General features: G+C 35.6%; 1 protein-coding gene across 2 annotated transcripts in view; it reads left to right on the top strand.

Moving 5' to 3' along the window:
* The window catches only part of LOC116171420, a 63,234-nt gene extending 54,869 nt beyond the window's left edge, over positions 1-8,365 (top strand). For both annotated transcript variants that reach the window (XM_031488257.1, XM_031488256.1), the window contains exon 5: positions 8,119-8,365. In XM_031488257.1, the coding sequence (XP_031344117.1) occupies positions 8,119-8,350 (232 nt within the window). In that variant the 3' untranslated portion in view covers positions 8,351-8,365. The remainder of the gene's footprint in view (positions 1-8,118) is intronic.
* The last annotated feature ends 19,211 nt before the right edge of the window (positions 8,366-27,576 follow it).

The following is a 27,576-nucleotide window of genomic DNA, read 5'->3' as shown; positions in this document are numbered from 1 at the left end:
CATCTTTTATTTCAACGTAAAGTTCTGTATCTCTCTTCATAGAAAAAATTTGTAATTATGATTTGGGTTGCAAACGTCGTTTTTGACAGATGAGATTATGATTTACAAAACAGCATTGCTGAATATTAGCTAATTATATTTTTTCATTTCCGGTTCTACCGCATGTTGATAGCAATTTTCTTATTTTAAATAGAACACCCTGTATTTTTCTCATCTACATGAAAATCTACGTCGTTTGATACCACATTTCCCCTATAACCCAGCATCAAAGGTTTTCAAGATTTTTCAAAATTCAAAAATCGACAATACTGACAATGATTTAAATTTGATCGCCCTTCTGCAGGGTGTTTTAAAACTAATGGTCAACTTTATTAATTTCTAACCTTAAAAAGTTGATTTTTTCAAATTATACATGCTTTATTTTCTGGCATTTTCAAATGTCGAAAAAAATTCTACATCAGATACATACAAGCAGACAAACACTCATTTCTATTTATATAGACTACAAACTATACAGGGTGTTTGTTAACCATGCGGCAAAAATGAAAGAGGCAACTTCGCAACCAGACGCTTCATCAAAAATCATCAAATGGTAGAATATTCTTAAGCTGGGTATCCATTTGTAACAATTGACCCGTAACGTTACAACGAATATGTTACGATACGGCTAGTCGAGTCGGCGACTGTTGCATATTGACCCCTACCCAATTCGATACGCGGAACAGTTACAAGCCGTACCACCATTTGTCGGTTTTTACTCGTCGCATCATGGAAATGACACAGATACAGCGGTGACTGGTTGTGCCGTGTCGTTATCAATCAAATTCAAACTGAGACCGTTGTATCGTAACCCCATTCCGAATTTCAAATTCTCTGGACGCGACGTGTCAAGTTTGCAACGTTGCGTAACATGTTGTGTTGTTACGTTACGGGTCATTTGTTACAAATGGATACCCAGCTTTGGAATATTTCCAAGAATAACCTCTTCAATTTTTACCGCATATTTAACAAACACTCTGTATAGAAATAGCAGGTCCTGCGAATGTCACGTAGTTTAAAGTTCCTTAAAGCTCGAATCGCGGTCTCTCTTTCTCGTGTGGTCAGTAGAAGCTCGAGCTATGAGAAGTGCCCCAAAAATTGAGTACTATTTTGTGAAGGGTTTTTAGCGAAATCTACTAAAATGCGAATTGCGGGTAAATGGGACGTCAGAAGTGGGCACTAACAAAGGGAATGTGGTTACCCCCGACAAAATGTTACTGATGGTGGAGTCAAAACTTCAAACGAGAATTGCGAGTGAACGGGACGTAGGAAGTGGGTACCGATAAAGGGAATGTGGTACCCTTTGACAAGATCTTATTGATGGTCGAGTCAAAACTGGCTAATAGAATACTGAATATACTGAAGTCCCTTTGATAATTTTTTAAGTACGGGCGCTCTTCATCATTGCAAAGCATGTCTGGTAAATAAGACACTTACTAATATAAAAATAAACTTGTAACAAATATAGCAAACGTGCTCCTGGATCACTGAACATTTAATCTTCTCCCTTGGGTGATGATAAAGAAAATACGAAAATTCGAAAGGGTTTGGGAGTTATCTTGTCCACAGACGGACGGACGGACGGACGGACGGACAGAAAGTCCTAAATCATAAACTCGCTTTTTGTCGCTCGTTAATAATAGCGCTCACCATGTAGTTTCACTGCCGGTAATATATTGCGCATTTGTTAATTATTGTATCGACCTGCAATTTAGCATCGACCGCCCTTTACGTGGTATTAAAGGATTACTTGTAGTATCTTCCTTGGATTGCATTGCACCTGCCGTTTTTACATGAACTGAATGTTTCGTATCGAGTAGCTTTTATACAATGTATTAAAGAAGGGTTACTTGTGGGACGTCCCGCCAACTGAACAACAGCAACAGAGATTCCCACCCTAATTTGCCGTAACGCATACCCCAAAAATGTTCAAAATACTTTTATCCTACATGGTAATTATTGTTGTTAAGACATCAAATTTTATTTGTTCCTTGCAATCGCAGCATGTATTTGGGTTAAATCCTTCTTTTTCATTCTGTTATGATAGGATAGACCACTTTACATTTGTGTTAATATTTTATAAAAGAAAACAATTGTGTGTGCTTCCATGATTTTTCTTTAACTTTCGAAAGCTGTCGGATACCAAACTCCACTGAGATTTTTCAGCATACTTACTGGCAAAACGGTTATGTAAATATTTCAAGGTGAAAAATGTATCTTTCGTGTAAGGGATTTGCTGGTATAAGTAATCTGCTATAAGAAATGATGTTTAGTTTGGTATTTGTATTGGCGATTACTACAATATACCTTCACCATTTTATATAATATTAAAGGGGAATTAATTTGTATATTGTAGGCAACTTAGCATAACTATTCAGCCCTGTGATCTATCACTAACGTTAAACTTAACGTGCAGGTTGTCTGTCAAACTCGTCATTTTGCCTATACAACGCAAAATTAGGTTTTGTGGCAGCTATAAGTTTGATGTTTCTGATACATCACAGGGCTGATTATCATTAGTAATATTAAGGATAACAAGTACCTAATCCCTGGTAAGCTGTAAAGTAGCTGTTACCTATTAGGTATACGTATTATTTGTAGATTATACAGTTATACACGATTCTATAGTATTGTGAGATGTTACAGAGGAATTGGTATACGCAGAATCTTTTTAGACCACCGTTGTTTTGCTTAATAAAATTACACGCGCTGTTCTCGCTACACCCTAGCCCTACCTCACTGAGCTCAATTTTGTTATAGACACTGTAACTTTTAAAGCTTTAGCTTTCCCTTCTACATTCAACAGTTTCATAGCAAGGATTTTGCGCTAATGAATTTCGGTATCCTTTGTTCACGAACTTATTAACGATCGTGTTTCTAAATTAAAATAACACATATTTAATATCAGTCCAGGGAATAGAGGGTTTTAACATTTTCCCATTAACAGTCTTTGTCCGAAAAAATTAGTTACTCCAACCAAATTCGCTTTCAGCAATTTAACAAAAAAAAATCCGTCCACAAACAAGAAAGTTAGCACTGCGCATGCCCAACCTATTCTTATAAAACTGAATACTTACCGAACGATCTTCGAGATCTTCACGCATCCATAAATTTTACAACACACCTTGAGAAGCTGATTCTGTCTTACCAGATCAGCATAGCTTGTAAAACAATTTTTTTTAATTTGGTATTAGTTTTACTTTTATTTGAGGTGCCTATATACAAAGTTCCTTGGAGTTTACGTCAACTTTACAGTAGATTTGTCACATTTTAATGATTAAATTTTGGCCAATAAATTTGCCCGATTAATAAATTATCAAAGCCACCTTACACGACCCGGTCCATTACACAATGTGACAGAAACGCAGGGAATTTAATGAATGTGCTATTTATGACTTTGTAGAAAATTTAATATTACAAGATAAAATAAGGCGTTTTATAGCTGTATTGTACAAATGTCATTCAAAAAGTAACCAGAGTATGTTCAGAATAAAGCTAAACAAAAATGTATTGTTTGTAGATATAAAAGGGGTTGAAAAGCGTATTCATTAATGAAATTCTTTGCATTTCGCTATTTCACGTCAATGGTTTTGGATTGACGTTTTTTCAGAGATGTATCGGTGGTCAAAAAATTATTTGGTTTTATTATTTCACAGTACTGTCATATGTGATGCAAATATTAATGGAATTTACTATCTAAATGCAATAATTTGTTAAACAAGAAAATATAGGACAAAGACAACTCATTTAATTACAAAAGAAATTTTAATGTGAAATGTACTCGTAAAACTTATTCAAAAGTGAAAATTAAGCACACAGTAGAGTGAAATTAGCCCGTAACCGCGTAAATTTGGACACATGTGGTGAAATCCTGCAATGACAATAACCCAGTCTGCAAATACACAGGTAGAAATTCAATAATTAAATTGTGTATCAGATTATGAGAATTATGGGGTTATTTTGAGTGAACGCAAAAGAGTGTACTATATTTAAAAGAGGAAATAAAGTAGTCCAGGGTCAAGTGAAAATAGTTGTTGAGATGATCTGGGGGATTTATACGAAATAACCACAAAGTGTGGTCGTTTCATTTGAATTATATTTCAGGGTTTGTTTTTCCTTTTAGAATTGTTTGTAAATGCGTAATTCTTGTTTAAATTATTGCTTTGTCATTATTCAATTTAGATAACGGGTTGGAAGTAAGAAACATCTGGTCAATTTGAATGTGTTATAAAAAGTTACATCTGGTCGTTGCGATAGGGACTTTTTTGTTAGGCGAAGTTTCATGTCAGCGGAAGTGGAAATGTTTGGCACGTTCCGTCGTGATTTGCGATTGATTTGACAACAACGAGTTTATTTCTGGGTGTTTCCTTAAATATTGGAAGCAACGAGAAAACGGGGCTTTTTCTTTCGTGGCGGTTCGAGAGCGCAACAATTTTCAGGCAGTCAGTCAAAACGTATTTCGATAGTATTGTAATACAGTATGCAGAAGAAGTTAAGCAATCTTAATAAAAGATTTAAGTTATTACATCGTTAAGTGAAGTTACATAAGTTCGAGTTAAGTCTTTTACAGCGTTTTATCCTTTAACGGAAATAGTTGTAGTTAGTAAAAGTTGAATAAAGTAAGCAGTTCTAGTACAGCTTAATGTTTTTTCCTTGTAAATTGAGTCGGTAATTTTTTAATTGATTTACTTCTATTAGTTGTATTTAGTTTTTATGATCAATTTCAAACGGGGAACTTGAAAAATTGAAATTTTTTACGTGAGTTTAAAGTTATATTTGGTCCAGTGTTGATAAAAAGTTGTTATCGAACAAGAATTAATTCGGCAATGTCACGTGCGAGATGAGCGATGCAGGTGCTTTATCAGTTCTAGCGGCGTAGATGGAATTTCAAGTGTAGTCGGGAATAACGACGTTAATTTTGAGGTGGATATTGCTAATATAGGAAGAATGACGAGTTGTCTTAACTTAATCATCCCCATGTTAGTTAAATAATGCGGAAACATTTTTACTGTGTGCAAGAAGTTTTTACACATGGAGTTTCGAGTTTAAAACGTTTGCGTTATTAAGAAAGAAGAAATAATTGCTGTAATACAGAAAAGTCGTACCATTCCAACAGTCACAAAGTCAAGTGTTATTGTCTTCGAGCCAGTTGTGGTGTTTTAAAAGCGAGTTGTTTTTGTTTCTGAGAAGAATCTGTCAGATACGTGTTGAAGTCTGGGTTTTGCCGAACATCGCATATTTCTTCCGATTAGTTTATTGGATTGTTTTAACAGAACTGTGAGTACTTTTTGAGATCTGAGATCTCTTAATTTGTTTTTAGATTGGCCGTTTGTAAACGGGGAGTACTATATTTAAAAGGTACTGTTAACCTGACATTTTTTACAGGATTTTCTTGTACTTCAGTCTTTTTTATGACGTGTGTTAGAATAAATTCTTGTAATTTTGTATCCCTCTGAACGTGAACGGTGTGGTGTCGTAAATTTTGATAAACCAAATCTGTGCAAAATGCACGCGTGCCCAAAGCGAAAGATGCAAAAGATCCCCATTAATCTTTTATAGAATTCGGAAATTTCTAGAAGGGCTCAGTCTTAAAATTCATGCTATTTAAGCGCGCTTCCAACAATACCGAACACGACCCATTTTGATGACGTTTTCTGCAACATTGAATGAACTACGGTTAATTATACTCACTTAATTGGCCTGGTTGAAATTTCTAAATTCATTAGTCCACTTATATCCATTTTTATTTGGAATGTTTATGTAAATCGCAAAGGTCGGTGTTAATTACGCCCACTGCACGGATTTGCATTATACTCGTGTTCAATTAATATTGGGAAGCTAAAGTCGTTTATTAATGAATGAAGGGAGCTGATTTTCTCTCGTCTTCCAAAGGACGGTCTTCGGAGACTGCAAGAATAATTAAAATATCTCCACGGGAACAATGAGAAAATTGAACAATTAGATACGGCATCTTGTTTTCCGTTCGATTCCATTCATATACTGGGTGTGCATTAAATCGGGTAGAATCCCTGTACGAACACAGGTACATCTTGAGAACATAAAATAGACCACTTAATATAAAACTTTCTGCGAACAACGCTGAAAACATGGGTAACAACCCTACGCCTACGCCGTAGCAATTTTAACTTACTCCTTCAGGATCATTAAATGGTAAAACACAGACCTAAACGAAGCTTTATTTAGTCTACTAAAACGTTCCCCGTGTAAGTGAGGAAAATGACAGATTCTCGCACTCGTAAAAGTTGTCAACAGTAGACTATTAAATGTTGACAAAGTTGCACCTGTTGAGGCGTAACGGAAATTACTCGTCCAAATAATTTCACGCAGATCATCTACTGGTGCATTAAATAATATAGGTACTATTTTCCAGTAGTTTAACGGGTTTAGTCTAGCGAATCCCAGAATACGTCTACAACAGAAACGCTCGTTACTTAATCGCATATTGTTATTCAAGGCACTTGTCGAGTCTTTCTGTATCAAAAATAGTAGTTGTAATGTATAATTATATGTTGCAAGTTAAATCTATAGTGACATTTAATTAAACATCCAAACGTGACTTATTTATCAAAGTTTTAACGAGTTATTGGATGAAAATTCATTTTTTTTATTGGAACTCCGAAAGCATACGAAGGAGAACTATTTTGCAATAGTTTTCGGAGTCACTCAATTACATTATTAAAGAAGTTTTGCTAATCCTCACTTCGTAAACTATTGCGCGAGTACAGTAAAAATAAATAAACTGCTTGTCTCGTAGTGTTATACTTTCACGGGGTTTAAGGGGAATCACCGTATATTATTCCAGACTGCCTAAGTGTAATAAAGAGCTTCGGAGCCTTAGGAGAGCGTGCGATATACTTACAGACAGTTGTGATTTAATACCAGAATACAATTATGATTTCTTGCTCTGCTGAGAAATTATCTTCCTGTAGATTAGTAGATATAAATCAAGCTGCAGCTTGGCATTCATAACGAGAGTGTACTTATTTTTTACAATACTACCACTCATTCTCATACAGCTCTATTAAGAGTAGGTACACGGTTTCAATTACGCTTATTTGTTTTATGGTAATTTTATGCGTCGGTAACCTACATATATCAAAATTTTGTAATCAATAATCGAGAACTGCGCAGTCTTTCATATTATGTTAAAGCAGAGAATGTTGTCTGTGGTTAAAGTAAGGTGTCACTACCCCATTTAATGGTTTAAGTAGACGCCTTAACTTTTTTTAATCGCTTGATTCTGATACTTTTCCAGCTGGCTTACGTTGCTTTTACCCTCTTGGTGCTAAGCGCCCCTAATTCTGAATGTAAAGTGGTAATGACCATTAGGTGATTCTATACCATTCCTCAAATGTGCGTGTTTAACCGTTCAAATTGTATTTATTTGATTTGAATTTTGAAGTTTGACACCAATATATCTGTATGATGCTTAAAAAAAAACTAAATATAATTTCATATCAACGACGAATTTGTGACTTCAGTACGAGTACAACTATTTCGCATGTCAAAAGTTGAAAAGCATGAAATATGTGAACTTTAAAACAAAAACGATGAGTTGTTATGCGAACTGTAACTAGTTTGAAACTACATTCTAAATATATGCACGGGGGCATTATAAATGTTTACTGAAAATTAGTTGTACTAAAAGCGTTATCAATCCGTGCGGCACAATGCGACATTTTTTCCTTTCAAGGAATATACGGAATTAATAAATCGCTTGATCGCCTGTCAGTGGAATCAGATAAGAAATATGTTTCCAGCCTAGGAAATTTATACACACAAAGTTAGCGATGCGTTTTCTGTACAACGAATTGAAAACGTAGAGGTTTCACGGAAAGTTCAAACTTTCAATATTTTAAAGGCGAAGAAGTGTACTTTCAGTAGATTTTTACTTCAGTAATTTTACATTTCAAATTCCAAAGCAATCTTTGAAAGTGCTTTTAATAAATTTCCACGCCACAAAACTTTTTTAATACTACACGCATACTCCTTATTTTGCCCTAAAATTAATGTGTAATTTTATAATGAAAAGACGTTTAATTTGGTTTGTTTATTAAGTCGCAGGAGACCCTCGAGTATCTGTTCGGAAGACGGTAGTAAATCCAGACCCCTCGGAAATGGAAGCTTTAAAGTCGGCGGAAACGGTTGTGCCAAGCTGAAGCGACATAATGCTTGCAGACAGAAAAGTCGCGATATTATTTCTGTGAGTGAAGACCCCAAATACGTCTTGGAGGATAACGTAAGTAGCACATTTTCATTTGTTCTGTTTACTTACGACGTATTTTTTTGACCTATTAAACCGAAAATGTGTTTCCAAATTTGTTTGATATGTGCGCAAGTGTTGAACGCGATTTCGTGTAGTTTGCGTTGGTTGAATTAGAAAAAGCCCCACATTTTTAATTGAAGTGTCACATGCCATCGTTCTATCTATTTAGTTAACTAACTGTGCGGAAGAGGAACATGGATTTAATCAGAGATCTACACAAATACCAAACAATAGAAGTTGGTTTCTTACGAAATCCCTTAAAGTAATCAGATTGCGAGCCCTTACGCAATTTGAGGTAATGAGAAACATTAACCGTTAAATTAATATTACAGTTAGTATTATGCAAGAGAGAAATATGCCAATTTTATTTTGATTTTCTCATTAGATTTTAAGATTTGTCTCAAGTTTATAATAATTAATAATTCACACTGGCCACTGATTAATTGCCTAGTATCTATGCAAATTTGAACTTTCACTTGCAACCTTGCCGAATCTAAGCATATTATCATCCATTGTCTCATAGTAACGAATACAATTTTGGAACCTGAAATTTTCACAGCTTTTATTATGCCGTAAACATTGCGTCTTTTTTATTGCGTGTAATAAAATCTTTACTAATGTGTAAGAGGCCCATTTGGAATACGCCATTCGAACGGTGATTTTAGTTGTTTTGTTGCTTCGGCTACAGATGGTGGCAGGTTTACCCTCTGAAACTTTTATTCACTGGGTTCAACTAAATTGTAAATTCCAACCAACTGACCGACAAAGTGGACGATGGAAACTTTGACTAGGTAAGTTAAAACTAGAGATCGCTGTATTTCTATTTAATACGTACGTTAGTAACATTTGCTACAGTGGTATTGACAAAATACCTTGATGTACCTAATTTTGGTGAAATAACATTTTTAGTAAATCTAGATTGTACTAATCTATACGAGGTTACGATGAAATTGAAGCAAAGATTTTTTCTTGTGATCGTTATTTGCATGTATTTTGTTATAAGCTTACGCTGTAAGTTCAAAATCAACCTACATTGAAATAGGAAACTTAAAATTTGTTACCGAACTCTAAACCGCATGTAGGGAAATAGCAGATAACATGAGCAATCCAGAACTTTCCCTTAACTTGCAAAGCAAAACCAAAAGAGTTGGTTAGACGCTTTCTATGATTTGGAAATGGACACTATAATGGCTAAATTTCTAAAGTACCACAAGGATTACATATCTAGCTTATATGGTTACAGTTTACGTTACAGTTGTGAAGTGAAACTCGCCTATATCTGGTGGTGAAGTGGTAATAGTCGCGACATTGATATTCAGTTTTTAAATACGAGGAACATCCTCGACATGTGTGCGGTATTTAATCACTTAAATTTGCATGGAAAACCCTGAAATTTAATTGAAACAGGCACTCTGAGATTCGTCCGGATATTTGAGCAATTTTGGGAGTGAATTAGGTTAGGATTGATGTCAAGTTCGTGGCGAATGGACGACATATCTGTGATAATTATATCGCGGTAATTGAATTACTATTTAAGTTGCGATCGTGGGGACAGGGTTATCTATTCTAGGATGTAAAGTGGTAATGATCGCTCCTAATCCTTCATTTTTGATTACTGAAATGATCATATTGAACTGCGTGATTAAATTAAATTTATTTGGGGTTCCCAAATGTGTTTGAGCATAATTTTTAAGTAGCATAAATCCACCCGCTTATCTTTAGTAATTTAGGGGGAGTGTTAGGTCAACAGGAAATAAATGTACAGATTTATAGAAGATCATTTATCGAGTACTAAATTTTCTATAAAAAAATAAGCAACGGCATAAATATTTATGTCTTTCATCCACCATTGAAGAGATTCGACGCCTAGTCCCAACCATTTACAGATGAAATGAATATTTTCGACATAAATCAATCAAATAATCTGAAATAAAAATAGGCGTTCGGCTCAGAATAACACGCAATAAGCGATCAATTCATTAAAGAAATCATAATTGCCTTAAAGTGTCGATAATGCAAAATCTCCGGTCGTAAATGCGACGCACAAACAAAGAAACGTCAAGTGATATTGCTTCGAAACTTCACTTCCCGACTTCAATTATATCATTCGAATCTCAATTTAGACGACACTAATTTCGTTGCAATTATAATTATAGTATTGTCCCTTTGATAGTGGATAGAACCCCCTTTACCAGGTACTGGGAAAGTTCTTTGTAATTGTAAAACACGCTTCCGATTAAATCGATTAACGACGTTGTCTTGAAACTGGTTAGCTTTGCAGCGATAAGAAAACTTCTTATCTTCGAGATAAACTTTTACAAATACTACTGTGATGTATTGCTATTGTGTGCTTCCCATTGCTATGTGCGCGAAATAGTAAACTTAAGAGTTGTCATATTATTACGTGTGTTTACTTTCAGTTATTTTACTATACTTAATAAAATTATTGCAATTTATAAGTTATTATTTGCCCTTAGTATCGCAGTTGCGCTTCTACGCCACTTCGCCACACATGCCAACTTCATAAAAGGAGCCCGCCCAGACAGCACTTAGGTACACCAAAGGTTCCTACCCCCATTCCTCCGTATCCAGATTCAGAGCCCCCTCTCAATAAAGGATAGGACCCTATTTAGTCTTAGTTGCTTCATCCTCCCCGGTTTCAGATAACTGTTCCCATGGTCCGTCTTTGCTTAAGGCGTCACAGTGACAGACCACATGTTCGGTAGTTTCATCTGCCTCGCCACAGAACCTACACGTAGACTCTTCTACAAGCCCAGTGTTAAGCATGTGATGGTTGACCATCTAGTGTTCCGTAGGGACACCGGTGATCTTCCTAATCGGGCTTCTATTCAGTTTCAGAAGACCCAGATTTGGCAAGGTTAAAATTGCCAGGGCCTGGCCGGTTGCTTGTTCCCACTGTGCCTGGAATATTGAGTGATCGCCCTGTTTTTAATCGTGGCCCTGATAATGGAGGGAGCAATTCCTGCGGTAGGCTCGGGCATTTATCGTTAACAATATATGAAATTCACATGCAGTGGTCTCATCGTTATTGCATGTGCCGAATTCAAACAAGAAAACCTGCTTGACGTATCTTAACATAATGTGCAAATAACCACATGAATCGGCGTTTTGTAGACGCTGTTTAAATTCTGTAGTATTTTCTCACGAATTCAAAGGTTACTTCAACGTTGGAGAGGGTGGGGGCATATGACAAGTTGGTATTGGTTGATTTTGACCAGACTAACATAAACTGCTGTGGGCGTTGTGACTAAAGTTGATGCGTTGCACTTGTGATGCAAGTCACCTCTGTATGTGTATGTAAAATGGTAATGGTCCTCGTCTTCTTGTAAAATTGGATGTATTCTTAAAATGTCCACGTTGAACCATGTTTGAAATTTGCAAATTAAATTTATTACTTCGGTACTATTAATGATTTTGTATTCTATCATCCATTTGCTTCCCGATTCGTTCATCCGCGAAACATCGTTTTTCTATTTTTAGTAATAAACCGTTACTTTTATATGAAAAAATCCCATAAAAATGAATACGTGTTGGTTGTAGGTACCTAAACCGTGACGAAATTGTGCTTTTTATTGAAATATTGCAATCAAATGCCATGCGGTTATTACATTAATCACGAATATGAGTGCAATTAAACTATCGCGTCGGTTTTTTGTGCCGAACTAGTTTATTAAATCCCGAAACCGCCTACCGTATCGCTTTACTTGTAAAATGAACAACGTATGTAGCTCGAATGAGTTTTAGTCGCCTCCGGCATGAAATACTATATTATAATGTTCAGCTTTGTTTCAACTCAATAGTAGAACTGTTGTGTAATTAATTGGATGCTAATACCTGCAGAAATGAATTTCCTAAACCGCAATACTTTTTATACTGTTCCCTTGCTGCTACACACCGCACACTTTATACAGCAAAGGTCGAAATTTATTGCCGTTTAAGCTGTAAACATTGCGGTATCTGCGGCGTACCTTAAATTTCGACATAGATACAATATTTATTTTTGCAAAAAGGCCCGGAGCTCTTTATTGATTAAAAATTCGCAGACAGGATTTCGATTTGAGCTGTGGCGTAGCAATACCACTGAAAGCGACATGTCTAAAATTGGAAACTATTTACGATCCGAAACTGCACGCCTATAAATTGGGGTGATAAATAACCCAACAATTAATCGATCACCGTTTGTCTTCGCTAATAATCTCATTGTATAGCAAAAACGATGGTGGATATGCATAGTGTTTAATTTCGCTCATGTTAAATAAAAACAGCAGAATTAAAAAGAAAAATCATTTTGGCGGCGAAGGTGAAATTGCATTTTCATCTGAAACAAGTTGGGCTGTAAATTACCATTCTAATTAAAAGGTGAAGGGAATGAAAGTAACACGGAAGTAAAAGACCTTCTCACTAAGGTTGTCTTTTACGTGCCAGATTGACATTAATTTAAGCTTTTCTGTATCAAGGCTTTTCGTTCTTTCCGCTTACGTGTAAACTGCTAAAAAGCAAACGCCTCTAGAAAGATATTTGCAACTTTCAGTTTCTATATCGCTTAGAAAAATTTTGGGAAGTGAAATAATAGTAGCAAAGTTGGTATTGAAACGTAAACTATAGGAAGGGAACGGAAATTAGCCGTTAATCTTTACAATTCGACCTTGCTGGGTGTTGAAACAACTTTTATGATAGATTGAAGCGTGTCGACATAGAAAACTTTTCAAACATGATTATAAGGGCGACAATTTTAGGCACAAATGTGATAAAAGGAAGCAGGAGAATATTTTAAAGCGGAGTTTGATGTGAGTTACGTTTTTACCTTTTCTACCGCATATATAGTCAACTTACTAACTAGGAACACGCAGCATGAATTCTTTATGATTGCTCCCTAACCGCGCGAAAGAAACGCCCACGCATCAACGTTTATGGGATAAATTTAAATTGAATTTGCAACGTTTAGGAAAAGAGGTTTTTGTTAAAATTGCAGTATCTTATATCCAACAGGTGTTATTCATGCTAGATGTTTATTTATTCGAGTTGAGAATTTGTATCTGCTAGCCCTATAAACAACCCATACTAAGCCATTTTATCAATTTCGTATACTACTATCTTTTAACCACTAAAAGAATAATACTCAAGAAATGTTTAAGCCAGTTATTGCATCTTTTAAAACTAATATTGCTAATATTGAAGTTAATTTGACACTAAACTAATTTGACAGTAAACTGTAGGAAATAGAAAATTTCAACATTTTAAGCAATATAATTGTACACACGTTCGTTTAAGTACGCAATCGACCGATTTATTGTGTGAAAAGGTTGTTAGTATGAACGCGCCCTTACTATTGGTGTGAACGCACCTTTTTTTGTATAATTTAGTGGCTAACCTTAAGTTGATAAATGATTGTGTACCTTCGATAAATGTTCTTAAGTACGTTCTATGTTATATTTATATATCGCACTTGAATCTATTCTTCCACTGGTAATAACAAAACTATTAAAGGTGTCGTGCGTTTATGCACACACAATCCTGCTTATTTGCCCCCAATCAAAGGCAATACAATTACCGATCTCGATCCTGCCAGGCCATGTCAAGTTCAGAACACGATTGATTCTAGAAAAACGCATTTTTCCAGCTACTGATTCATTTTCTGAACACTATATTCGAAGTTTGAAAATAAAAAATTTAGGTATTAGATGACAAAACCTAGTACCGGAGACTGGAGATACAATAATTTGATTCTAGCGCAATTCCTTAAAAACTGTTTCTGTTAGTTTAATATTTTTAATATTATATTGTTGTGTAAACAACGTCAGATGGACATTATTTAGGCTGAAATAATACCGAAGGTAATCGTGGGCCTTCCTGTATGTGTAAATCCTCGTACACATCTGCTAGAAGAAAAATCATAATATTGACATTTCTCGTCTCGATCAACTTACGAAATATTCAAAATTTATTACACAACTTTTGGTTAACATCCGAAATCATTCTGGGACACGAATAGAAAAAAACTGACATGAAGAGTCTACCTGGGTCGCACAATGGATTAAGTTTATTCCGAAGCACAATGAAACAAAATTAAAAGAACATTCTTGAAAGAAAGAAAAGCGACGGAACTCTTGGTACGTCCTTCTCCAATATGAAATGGCAATTCTTCGAAACACCTTATCTACTAAAAGCGATAAAACACGTGCGTTAATTAACTTTTGCCTGATAAACCTCCTAATCGCGACGAACAGATGTGTCTTACTTGTAACGCTTCTAAATTGAATACATTAAAAAAGCGATAATATTTAAGAATTTCGCAATTACAAAAGGTCTAAAAGGAAAAAAACCATCACTTAGATACGAATTCAAATGAAACGAACTACGAATGAACAGATTTACCTAATAGATTGAAATATTCTCATATACCGGATGTTTCGTAATTATTTTTGGTGTTTAGACCGAAATAACGCCTATATGGTTTACGTAACAATAGTTATTCCATTTTACTTTAAAACACAACTTTTGATATAGTTTTACATTCTACGATCTATGTTAAAGAAGTAAAATTTGCCTTGAAGGTTGCGAAGTAATGTTACGTCAAATATGACATATGAAACTATATTGATCGCTTTCTGCAAATGCAAAAGATGTCTTTGGTTCGTATTCTTTGTTGGAAGTTTTCACAAACGCACGTAGTTTACAGTAGGTATGCTGCCAAATCTGTTCCACTTTTTAATCGCAGTATTGATTGAAGTTTTGAATGAATGCACCAAAGGGTAGAAGATTTAAATACTTTTGACCTTTCCTTCATGTATACCAGCATTAACGCGCATTTAAGAGTTTGTTTGAAATGTGCTTCCTATTCATCCACGCCAACAACCTTTCATATTATTTATAATAGGCTTTTGCATTTACATTTTGCAGGTACCAACTTTTTCTGCTTTTGCAACAAGCCCCTGAATTAGAATTTTTAAAGTTGCAAAAAATGTTCTGCGGTGTCTTCCCATTCAAATCTTGGTCGTGATGATGTAAAGAGTTTATCTGGATGATTGGAGTCAACGACATATGTCATTTTTACGCAGGAGTTTTCAATGAGATTGTGTTCTTTATTTGCGGGCGATCGGAATGCAGTCTTATTATACCGAGCTCATGCGATAAGTTTGTAGATTTTTTTTTAAACTGCTTGTGTTTTGGGAAACGTCTGGGATTGGTAGCGAAAAAGACACGTTAACCAATGAAAAATTAAACTTGGCCATTTTGAAAGTTAATCCGCCATTGTGGGCGTTTAACATTTTACACAGAAACCAAGAAGGGATAATTACTACGAATATTGATTAATTAATTAAACTCTCAGCACCATAGCTGCCAGAAGTAGCCCGAATTTATGAAAGATTCCTTAAACAGGTTTCCACGTAGTTTAACAATTACAAAGGGAATAGATAGACCTTTTAACGCCGGATCAGATCTTTGAGTCTAAATTTTAGATCCACGGTCGCAATCTCTAATTTAGAGTCTGGGGTTTGTAGTTCTGACTAGAGTTTTGAATATTGAATTCAAAATGTGGATGTTACACTCCAAAATCTCATTCTCATTATTTCGAGCCATGAATGTAGAGTGGCGAGTTTGAATCATTGAATGTAAAACTGAGAATGTTACATTCAAACTCGCATTCAAATATTTCAGAATAGAATCGAACGTCTAAACACCGTCCATATGTTCCACTATGTACAGGGTGTAAATCGAAAAGTGGAACATAGGCGTTTAACATGGGAAATTACTTTTTCTTTGTGCAAACGTTTCCTAATTATTTTGCGCAAAAATACTTCAAATAAAAGTTATAGAGATATAAATTCTGCATTTAAATCATGTGAAACGATTATTCTACCTCTTTTTGTACGCGAAAAAATTAATATAAAGATTCTGTTTTCACGAGTTTTTAGTCTAAGTAGCCATATGGACTATGATAAAAGAAAAACATAGTCCATGTCTACTTAGACTAAAAACTCGTGAAAACAGAATCTTTATATTAATTTTTTCGCCTACAAGAAGAGGTAGAATAATCGTTTCACATGATTTAGATGTTTTATATCTCTAGAATTCTCTAGAATTTATATCTCTATAACTTTTATTTGAAGTATTTTTGCGCAAAATAATTAGGAAACGTTTGCGCAAAGAAAAAGTAATTTCCCATGTTAAACGCCTATGTTCCACTTTTCGATTTACACTCTGTACTTGCAATGTCATAATTGCATAATTTAAAAAATCACATAGAAACTCATAGATGTCCCTAAATATATTTTACGGTTCGGCCATGTTGAGCACCTTTGTCACATGTTATTATATCCTTTAAGAGAGCCAAGGTCACTGTCATAAGACCCAAAAATGAATACTCTGTACGTCTAATTAAAGATGACCTTACGTTGCCGAAAAAAACAAGAACTGGTATCACATTCAGGTTAACAACTTTCATTGTTTCAACTAATCTACATTAAGAATTCGCCTGTTACTGTTGTTATAACGTGAATCCATCAGTATCTGATAACAAATATTGGAAACACTTCGGTCGCTCACGCCTTTGGGAAATGTTGACTGCAGACAGCTGAGGGCTTGCCCGAAGGAAGAACTAAATCCGGCTCGTATTCAATAGCACTGATTCTTGAACTCCTAGAAATCTATTGCAAAAGGTTTCACACCGCTGTCTTTTTTCGTTCTCGAGTGAGACGAAGAACAGACGGACGGACAAAAGCATCACGTAAAAGCAATTTCTATACAAAAAATTTCACAAAAAACTCGTTCATTCCCCCAATGGTCAGTATAAAAGTAGGAACCTCCCCAACGGTGACTACTTTCATGGGTTTTCAATAATAACGTCTTCATCAGAAAAGACTCGTACAGATACTTTTTATTTGGAGGGCCACTAGGACAAATTCCATTACGTATAAAGTTTTCAGCCGACGGTAAATGTTTTTCAACTCGCAAAGGGTGTTGTTGTCGAGCAGATCATCATTTAGCCTTGACTGTTTGTTAAATAATTGCATGGTTTTATTAATTTTGTCAGTCGACATATTTAACGTCAAATATTGAGCTTTTTTTTGAATATTGGTGAACCGGTTTTCAGGGCACCAAATTTAGTAAGTGTTTTAGTAGTACAAGTTCAATTCTGATTTTCACATATTGTAGAGAATAAATCTTCCCTTACTTTGACATGGTGAATATTAGTTTGGGGGATTAAATTATAAACAGTGCCACCTGAACCAACCAGTAATCAAAACGACGACTGGTCGCGACTACGACCAACAACATTTTTATTCTTAAATTTGACATTCTAATAGTCATTTATGCCAAAGAAGAGTGAGCGGTTGAATAAAGGGCGTCCACCACCTTACCTCGAGGAATTTGTTACTGGAAGTTTATCTGACGATTCAAACGACGACAAAGACTTGGATGTAACAATCAAAATGGAAGATTCTAGGGTTACATCAGTTTTGGAAGTACTTACGAATCAGATTACATTGATGCAAGCACAGCTGGTGCAAAATACAGAGGTACAGACAAGGATGGAAGAGAAGAATAATGAACTTCATCAGAAACTGGAAGCTACAAACCGACAGCTAGCTGAAGTTCAGCGAACGATGAAAATTGAAGTCTCTCCTACAAGTCGATCATCAGCTATATTAAATAATACAGTCCCAGTAACATTACCTGCACAGCTTGATACGCCTTCGCCTTCGATAACTCCGACAAGAAATTCTACACAACAGTCAACACTTTCATGTTCAATTTCTAGTTTTTCTGTTTACCCAAATAACCCTGTATATTGGCAACAGCATCCATCGTTACCTGTCAGAAAGTATTTAGTAGCTTTGCCAAAGTTTGATGGAAATGCTTGTGACTGGCTGGTATTCAATGCAGAGTATAAAAGAACTACGACAGAGTTTGCATATACTTCTTCAGAAAATACAACGAGACTAAACAGTAGTTTGCAAGGGAAAGCTCGTGAGCTTGTTCAATGGTTGTTAATTCACGACGACATGGCGGAGAAGATCATGGAGAGATTGTATAGCAGGTTTGGTCGACCAGAACTTTTAGTGGACGCACAAATTACATGTTGAAGAACATTCCCGAAATCTGTGAAAATAATGTGGGACAAATTATTCCTTTTGCTGACAAAGTGATAAACTTTAGTCACTTTATGTTAACTTGTTCTAGTCAACATCAGCTTGCCGATCCCACACTGCTCAATGGGTTGATCTTAAAGCTCCCAATGAATATGAGAATTGCATGGGCTTCTCATATTAGCTCACTGACTGGTGTCCCGTCTATATTAGATTTTAGTAACTGGATTGAAGTTAAAGCCGACAACATAGCCAGAGTTCCTGTGTGCAATTCTTTGATTTCTCCGACAGAGAAAAAGACGACTGAAGAGTAAATCTTAAATAAAGTAATTGACCGACCTTCCTAGTTTTTAGATTATCAGAAAAAAATAAATGTAAAACCAAAACAATTCAAAAATGAAATATTTAAATACAATTTGAATAAATTCAGTGGCGGAGACTTGATTTATATAACGTACTTGAAAATTTGGAGCGGTTAAAAGATAAGGAGTACTTACGGCGCGGTTTGTTGAGCAGAACGATGGTCGAGTAGGGTTTGTTTCTTCTATTGCAAATTTAGGGTTTCAAAAAATTGAGTTTCGGCACGACACACGACAGTAGAAATAAGTATATATATTCGCAAGCAGCAAGATTGGAACTTGTTTCTTCCGTTCTGTTCACAACACATTTCCTCCTTCCACGAACATTTTGCGTGCGCACTAAGTAAGTACTATGCGACCAAAAATGAGTTGCTGTCGAGTCACCTTTGGAATTTTTGTTTACATGGGAAATCGTACTTACCTAAACTTCCAAAGGCGACTCGACAGCAACTCATTTTTGATCGCCCGTTACAAGGACGGACACAAACGGCAGGGAAAATCAAAATTATGACGAGTAATAACAAAACCAGGAAATTTTTAAATTAAGGAAAACGTACGTTATTTATGTATGCAACAACGACATCAAAGAAATATCAAATGCTTCACACTTCCAACGTTACAAGTAAGAAAGAAATGAATTGTGTCTTATGCGAAAGGAACCATTTGATCGCTAACTGCCCGGATTTTTTGAATAAATCTACAGATGATAAATGGAAGTTAGTAACAGAAAAGAAATTGTGTTTTTCTTGTTTGAAATTTGGACATTCTACTAGAATGTGCCGCATTAGAAAGTCTTGCAATAAGAATGGATGTAACAGAGTTCATCATCCTCAATTACACAGTGAATGTCAAGATAATAAATCTACGCCAACGGTTTTAAATATGGAAGTATCCTGTCATGCTGCGTTGAAAGCAAATGAATCCAAGGTGTTGTTTAAAGTAGTTCCAGTAAAATTATACAATAGAGGAGAAGTTGTTTCCACGTATGCATTGATTGATGAGGGATCAAGCGTAAGCCTGATCAAGAGAACCTTAGCTGTACGTTTGAAGTTGAAGGGACCTATGCGAAAGTTGAATCTCCAATGGTTCGGAGACCACTGCAGTTCTGAAGAAACTGAAATCGTTAAATTTAATATATCTGGAATCCATAACAATGCCGAAGTGTTCGAGATGAGGAATGTGTGTACCGTAAACAATCTTTGTCTTCCAATGCAAACTGTAGACATGAATCAGCTTCATTCCAAATATGACTACTTACAAAATCTTCCTATGACGCCCGACCAGAGAGCTATTAATAGGATTGGACTTTTGTCATTTGGGATTATCGAACAGAAAGATTCAACAAACATCAAATGGACCTATTGTTGCAGAAAGTCCTCTTGGTTGGATAGTTTATGGAAGAACAGTTGACAATGAGATACAATCAAGTCCAGAAAGAATGTTTCATGTGAGAGGGTACTTTGACGACATCCATTCTATTGTAAAAGACTATTTTACCACTGAAAACTTTGGTGTTGAACTATCAACAACACCAAGAGAGTCTTCTGAAACGGTTCGAGCGCGTCAACTGTTGGAATCAACAACAAAAAAGGTCAAAGGTCGTTACGAAAGTGGTCTATTATGGAAAAACGATGACATAGTTTTACCAGATAGTTACCCAATGGCAATCAGTCGATTGAGAAATGTTGAAAACACTGAAAAAAGAACCTGTTTACGGTATGAAGTACAAGGAAACTATTGCCAGCTACGTGCAGAAAGGATATGCTCGTAAATTGTTATCTGCTTTTTCTTAAATGCTGGCTTTCCTACATCACCAGGTCACTTTAAGTGCCTATTCTGTGCGCTCTTCGCATGCTTACTCCATATTTTCCACATGAACTTCTAATTCCATTGAAAGTATGTATCAGGAAAATATTTCGACAAATAAAACAGTTGATCCCGCTCGCAATTTAATTGCGACATAGAGTGCGTAAATTTTAACTTTGTACATACGAATGTCCTATGTTCAATTCTTAAATATACAAGTCAAATACCCCTTAAGATATGCAACCAATCTTAGCTACTTTCACATTTTTCAAATGTTTTTCAGTAAACGTCAATATGTGACGAATTATTTATTAAGTTAAGATTATTAATTATATTTTTAATAAAATGTATACAAAGGAAGAAAAAAGGAAAAAGCATTAAAATCATTAAAAAACTTCATGTTGATGGTTGAATTGTTAATGAACATTACATCAGAAAAAGAACTTGCCGTGTTTTACTGTAGAAATTAAGATAAATATTTTAGCGTACGTAGAAAACAATCCAATTGCAGCTTCATTGTGTGTTTGCTTCCATTACGGCTTCAAATTTTTCAGGAATATCTATGAGAACCATTCGAATTTGATAGTACTTACTAAAAAGAATGAGGAACATCAATGCATGAATTAATGCCGTTTATAATTCAAGCCCTTCTGTAGGATTTGGCAAAGCTGCGTTTGCACACATTAGTAGTCCAGCCGCCTTCACGAGAGAGCTACTCTTTCTCACGTTATTCAAAACGGTAGGCACCTTCCAATTTGATTTATTGCGGTGCGAAATGCTTACTAACTTACACCTTCTCTTTGCATTTATCTTGATCTGACATGTTTTAAAAGGTAGAAGCCAGAGGTAGGCTAAAATACTAAGCTTCCCTGTATCCACAATAATTAGAAAAAGCGTTAACAATGCGTTTGTAGTGATTTTTAGTTTTCTACCTCCAACAATTCTCAAAGGAGACCTCGAGCAGCACCTCAGCACCACAGCAATCCGTCTATAAAAATTTCAGATAGTTATCAAGAAGTATATAAAGTAAAAGATTTAATCCTGCAAAAACGTTACCACTTTAAGAAACCCTTCTATCGAGTTTGAGAGTTGTTTGTCTTTATTTTATTAGAAAAGTGGAATTGAATATCCACATCACCGTCGTAATAAAATGTAATTGATTCAATCATTATTTTCTCTTTCTCCACTAAAGCAATAACTTTTGAAATTTGAGTTTGATTAAGATGTCAATTTAATTGACGTTGGAAAAAGACGGGCAGAGAATTAAAACTGTTTACAAATGAAATTGAATTTCACAAACTAGAGTTCTTTTTCTAAATAAAACTGCCAAAGCAGACATCGACGCCGCCTATTGTAAAAAATAATTAGCGAAACTCGATGCTCCGTTATATAAAGATTTTAAAGATAAGAAACTTACTTACGCCTCCAGACAATAATTTATTTTCGGCGTGACTTTATTACTAAGTTAAAATCTCAGTTCTCAACCCCTACGTTCGGAATATTATTTTAGAGGTTTTATTGAAACAAAAAGGAAGCATATTGCTTTGTTTATTCTTTCCTTTCTTTCTCCACTTTCGCATTTTATTACCGCATCAAATATTTTGAACATATGAACTTTCGGGACCGCGCCGTGATCCTTTAGTCTTTACTTTTGCTTCTTTGTCGTAAATCATCAGCTATTTTTGTTTTTTCTTATACGTTTATTCTGCACTATGTTATGATCAATACGACTTACGCGTGGTATCATGATTGTTAGGGTGGATTGCAACAGACGGTCGGCATCGAGGGGTAAGATATTGAAGCTGGATCGTTGAGCGGTGCGGTGTCGTTTCTGGTGCCACGGTTTCCTGCTTTAAGGCTCCTCTGTAGTCAATTTGTATTTCAATGTTATTGCAATTGGTTAGACCACCAACAATACACATCTCTAGACGATGTACCTACTCCTTGAGTGAGACCAACGATGTATCTCTATCCTTTCCAGTTTTGCATATGCTCTTCATTTATTGTTAAACACACGTATCCCGCTTAGAAATTTAGCTAAAAAGGGGAATTGGAACATTTTTTGTAGCAGTTAAAATGAACAAGTGCAATCGAATTTCTTTGAAATGGTAGGCTCAGAATGTGAAAACTATTGGGCGCAACTTTCTCGCCAATTTATTTGTAAAAATCAAAATTTGTCGTTCCTTTATTTTTTTGATAAGCGGATATTCCTGATATCTGATCATATTGAAAAAATAAGTAGCACTTGCCTCTCTAAGTCTCGACTGAGTAGTATTGCGAATTGTGATACTGTGCTACCCGCTTGTGTGGTGGTCATGCGTTAGTCCAAAAAATCAAAACGGTGCCACATTTCTGCACAAGAACAAATTTGCGGCAAAAATGCTTCTAATTATTGGTACAGTCGTATTCGGCCTAGGGGTTTAGCTAAAAATTGAGCTAATATTTGATACCTTCCTAAACAAATTTCTTGAAGCATCCTGATAGAATGAAAAAGGTTTTAGAAATCAAAAATTATTTCCAATGTACCTACAATAAATATGCATTTAGTACACGTTTCGTCTTGGGAATATGTGACATTATGATTCACAAATCAACAACATTCATGAACATTAGCTAATTATATAGTAATTTATCTAATCCATATCATTAGAAACTGCGTAACAATGTGCAGGATAATGCCAGGTAGTTTCTTTTGTTTTCCCTTTCAAGTAATGAGTTGACGCCTCAGGAGTTATAGTGCAATATGAGTTGCCTATCCTTACGTTAGTGTTTTGATTTTTTTCTAAAGATCGCGATACATATTTTTTAAAATATGTATATGCATTATCATAATACGTGGAAATAATATTTTTGAGCACCGTCGTAGGAAATACTGTCGGATTTCCAAATTGGTGCTGTAGGTTTTTCTACTCCCATTACAACGGCTGTTATTTACGAAAAACGATTTTTCTATTCATCGATCTTCCTAAAAAACTAAGACCGATATTTCAACTTTTTTAAGTACCGCCATTCTTTTCATCATTGCAAAGAATATCCACTATCGAGAATAGACTGCAACTACAAAAGCAGCATTTCATAAGAAAGTTCCGCAATATGGCGGATTGACTACAGAGGAGCCTTAAGCTTATGATTTCTATAGACCATCCAAACTGATCACGTTATAAACAGTAGTGAATTTAAAGAAATGAAACGGCGAAAGGGGCAATTCTGTTGGCCACAGAAACACTTAATATACAGAAAGTGAGAACAGTTAATAACATTATGTAAACATTGCCCGGATTTTTCTTATTTTACTCTCCAAACCAATAACTTGGTAAGGGTAAGTTCAAACTGTTCTTTTGTACCTTTAATCTTATCGTCAGCAATAAAAGAATATTTGGAAATTAATCGTCTCTAGCGTCCAACAACTACCGGCTTTATGGTTCAGTGGCAAAGCGTTGGACTATAAATCCGGAGGTTCGGTGTTCGAACCTGGGTTGAGGTGAATTTTTCATCTGTGGCAGAGATGGGAATTACCTTAAGACCAGTTTCCAGCATTCTGCCGGTTTTCCTGCAGTTTTCCTAATTCGTAAGGTAAATACTGGAGTAGTATAGAACAACTTAAGACCTTCTGCAGAGGCACCTCTAAAAAGCATTATGCAGGTCACTCGGTAATTGGGCGCAAGCAGGGGCGGTTTTATACATCTACTCGGGTGGGGGTGGGGGGGGGGCGAAAATAAAAAAGCTACAGAATTGCAAATGCAGAGGTGCGCGGGAATTTTTTAAGGAGCTTTGACCCAATTTCAGCTGTTTTTTGTTAAACTATCTATTGCCGCATTAATTTCCGAATACCCAACATTCTGTATCACATTCAATTAACTTAACTTGCCAAATATTATCCCAATCCAATTTAAGCATGAACTTTAAAAAAAAGCAACAAAAAGCATTTAACGCGCCATTGTTCAAAAAAGGCAAAATAAAAATAGGCTCAAACGCTTTTATTTTTCATGAAACGTATAGATCCAAAACTAATAACCATTACATTCCGCATTCAAAATTAACGTATAAGCAAAATGCCATAAATCCACACCATATTCATTATTATGCGGTGGTAATCGGTGCTGAGTGCAGTCGTGACTCGTGAGTCGCAGTCTGGACAATACGCGATTCCACCCCCGCCGGCATTATTTTGTATTTTATTAAATTTTACTTTTCCGTCAGGTGGTTTGTGGTTAGGTCTATTATTCGATTATTATGTAAACCTAATGAAATAAAAAACAATCGAGCAGTATGTTGGGGGGGGGGGCGATCGCCCCTGTCGCCCCCCCCCCCCAAACCGCCTCTGGGCGCAAGCCTGTTGAGGGCCCAGAACAAGAGAGGGATAATAAATAAATAAACTACTGTACCTCTAAGGGAATGGAACTAGATTTTAAACAAAAACAATTAACGTTTATCTAGTTTAATTCAACCTCAACAACATGTGCTCACAAGTATGCACTTTTTGGTTATACTACTCTATAATAATTAAAAGTTTCGATTATAAGTTTAGTAGGTTAAAGAGCAAACTATCCTAAGAATTACTATTGAATCACACAGTTATTTTTAATTAGCTACCGACCAACACAGTAATCATTTAATTCAGTTCAGACATTATTGATAAGAATTTGTAAAGTCAATTAGGGACAAACTGCAAATGTCCCCAAATGCACCACAGAAAGTGACGGTAATTTATGGAAAAACTGCAAACAAAGAGAAAAGTTTCACGAACTTCATTGCGGCATCAAATTTGACAGTCACGAGCGAGATGCGTTAGAACAAAATAGCCCCTACTAATTATTGAAAGGGCGTTTGTGTATACGGTAGTTTACCGTTTACAAGTTCAAGTGAAAACAGGGCGGCGACTTAAACGCCAATTTGGTGAATAGATTAAAACTTCCTCCCGGTCGAATTTTCGAAGGTAACCGTTTAAGTGTTTAATCTTGCCCGAACCGTTCGTGTAATCCTTTGCGTATACACCGCAAATAACAAAAAATGCTAATGGTAATATAAACAGTGATTGAGAGTAAACTGAAGTCGTTTTCGATTGTTTTTAAATAAGAAAGTGTGATTTGTAGAATGAATATGTAAACTGTGTTTTCTGTTTCTAAAGATGGCCAGCTTCAGCACTATTCGCTATGATATTGTAACGTTTTTAACTTTAAGGCTCATTTTAAAATAATATATATTTTATTTAAACAACAATCAAGAATATGCCTACTCGTAGTTTATTTTTCAATTAAAGAAATTTATATACAGTGTGTTCATTTGAAAACTTCCCACCACGGATTTGTCGAAAACCACTGATTAAAACTGAAAAAACGCCGAGACACGTCAAAATATTTGTCAATTTTTTCAACCAAAAACTACTTCACTCCTTTTCACACTCTGGCCCCCAGGGTTATTCCCTTAAAAGTTTTAAATGGCAAGTGGTATCGAGTAATAGCTTGTTTGAAAGGTCTTTCGAAGTCCTTTATTTTGACGCTTGATTTTTTAAAATCGGTCGATTCGTTTTCGAGAAAATTAGGAAAATCTTTATTTATCTTAATTTGTTCAGATAGAAAACAAAAACAAACGAAAATATCACTTTTTATTTCAATAAGTGTTCAAAATAGTGCTCGGTATTGGCCAAACAATGATATAGGCGATTGGTGAATGTATAAATAAAGAACCACGAATTTGTTTATTTCTCTCTAGCGATCGATTTCGGGCAGAATTTGCCCATCATCAGGCTTAGCTAAAATTCGTGATTCTTTATTATTTATACATTCAGGACCAGAAATAATGGAGAACTTCATCGCAGATATAGACGATGTTCAAATTCGTGACCGACATTTTCAAAAACATGTGGGATATCATTGCTAGTGTGTAAACCATTTTGGAAGTAAAATCTGAATCAATATAGTTATTTTTCTACAACTGTCAAAAAAACCTGTCATTTTCTGACGCATTTCGAAACGCGAAGTACTAGATTTTTAAATGGTCAATTAATAAGTAAGGTTGCTCTTGACAATGTGCGCGAAATCGTCAACAGTGAAAAAAAGTATTTCGGGCAAGTGACAAAGTTGAACTTAAATAGCAAATTTAATTAACAATCGGTTCAGTTGTCGAAAAAATATTGTATATAACGCTAGCGCGAAGTTATTTCGGGCATTTGACTGATACCTTCAGTCTCAATGCGCGAAATTGAACTTCGCGCTCATGTTATAATATAAATAATTATTATATAACAAGAGCGCGAAGTGCAATTTCGCGCATTGAGACTGAAGGTATTTTGACGAGGCGAAGCCGAGTTAAAATATCAGTCGAGTGCGCGAAATAACTTCGCGGTAGCGTTATATATGTTACGGTAAGGGTACATAATGTGGTAATTGTATACAATTACCGGTAATTGTATACATTTACCGTGTAACAGTTTAGTTTATTCATATTCAAATTTCAAAATTACCGCTTGCTAGGTTAGGTAGGATATAGGTGAGATGGCGTCACTTGTACGCGTGTTTCTTTCCTCGCGCAGAATCGCGTTATTTTTTTTTTTTCATTTCCGTTTTTAAGCCAACGAGGTTGTACTTGTTGTAGAGCGTGGCATTGTGAATTCTTCTTAAACCAGTGGGTAATATTTGCCATCATTCACGTGAAATCTCTGGCAATTTTACCTATTTCATTGGCGTTGTCGAGTAGTGTAACTCAGAAGCCGTTTTCTCCATTGCGAGGCTATATATCTGGTTGAAGTTCATCGCCCTACCTACATATTCACAATTTGAGGTTGGATAATTTCCATATTTCATTGATTTAAGTATTTTTCATTACCCTCCTGACGATTTCAGGTATGTTATTAAAAATCTCGTTAAGGGAGTGTTACATCTTCATTACTTTTAGGGGGTCCATGTAGTAGATGAATTCTTGTACCGGTCAATCCTTGTACAGACGAATCCTTGTATGGTATAGTTTATAGTAT

This window comes from Photinus pyralis, unplaced genomic scaffold (genome assembly GCF_008802855.1).
Source record: "Photinus pyralis isolate 1611_PpyrPB1 unplaced genomic scaffold, Ppyr1.3 Ppyr1.4_LG5, whole genome shotgun sequence".
Lineage (NCBI taxonomy): Eukaryota > Metazoa > Arthropoda > Insecta > Coleoptera > Lampyridae > Photinus > Photinus pyralis.
The sequence above is the reverse complement of the archived record's forward strand: the minus strand, read 5'-3'. Positions and strand labels throughout refer to the sequence as shown.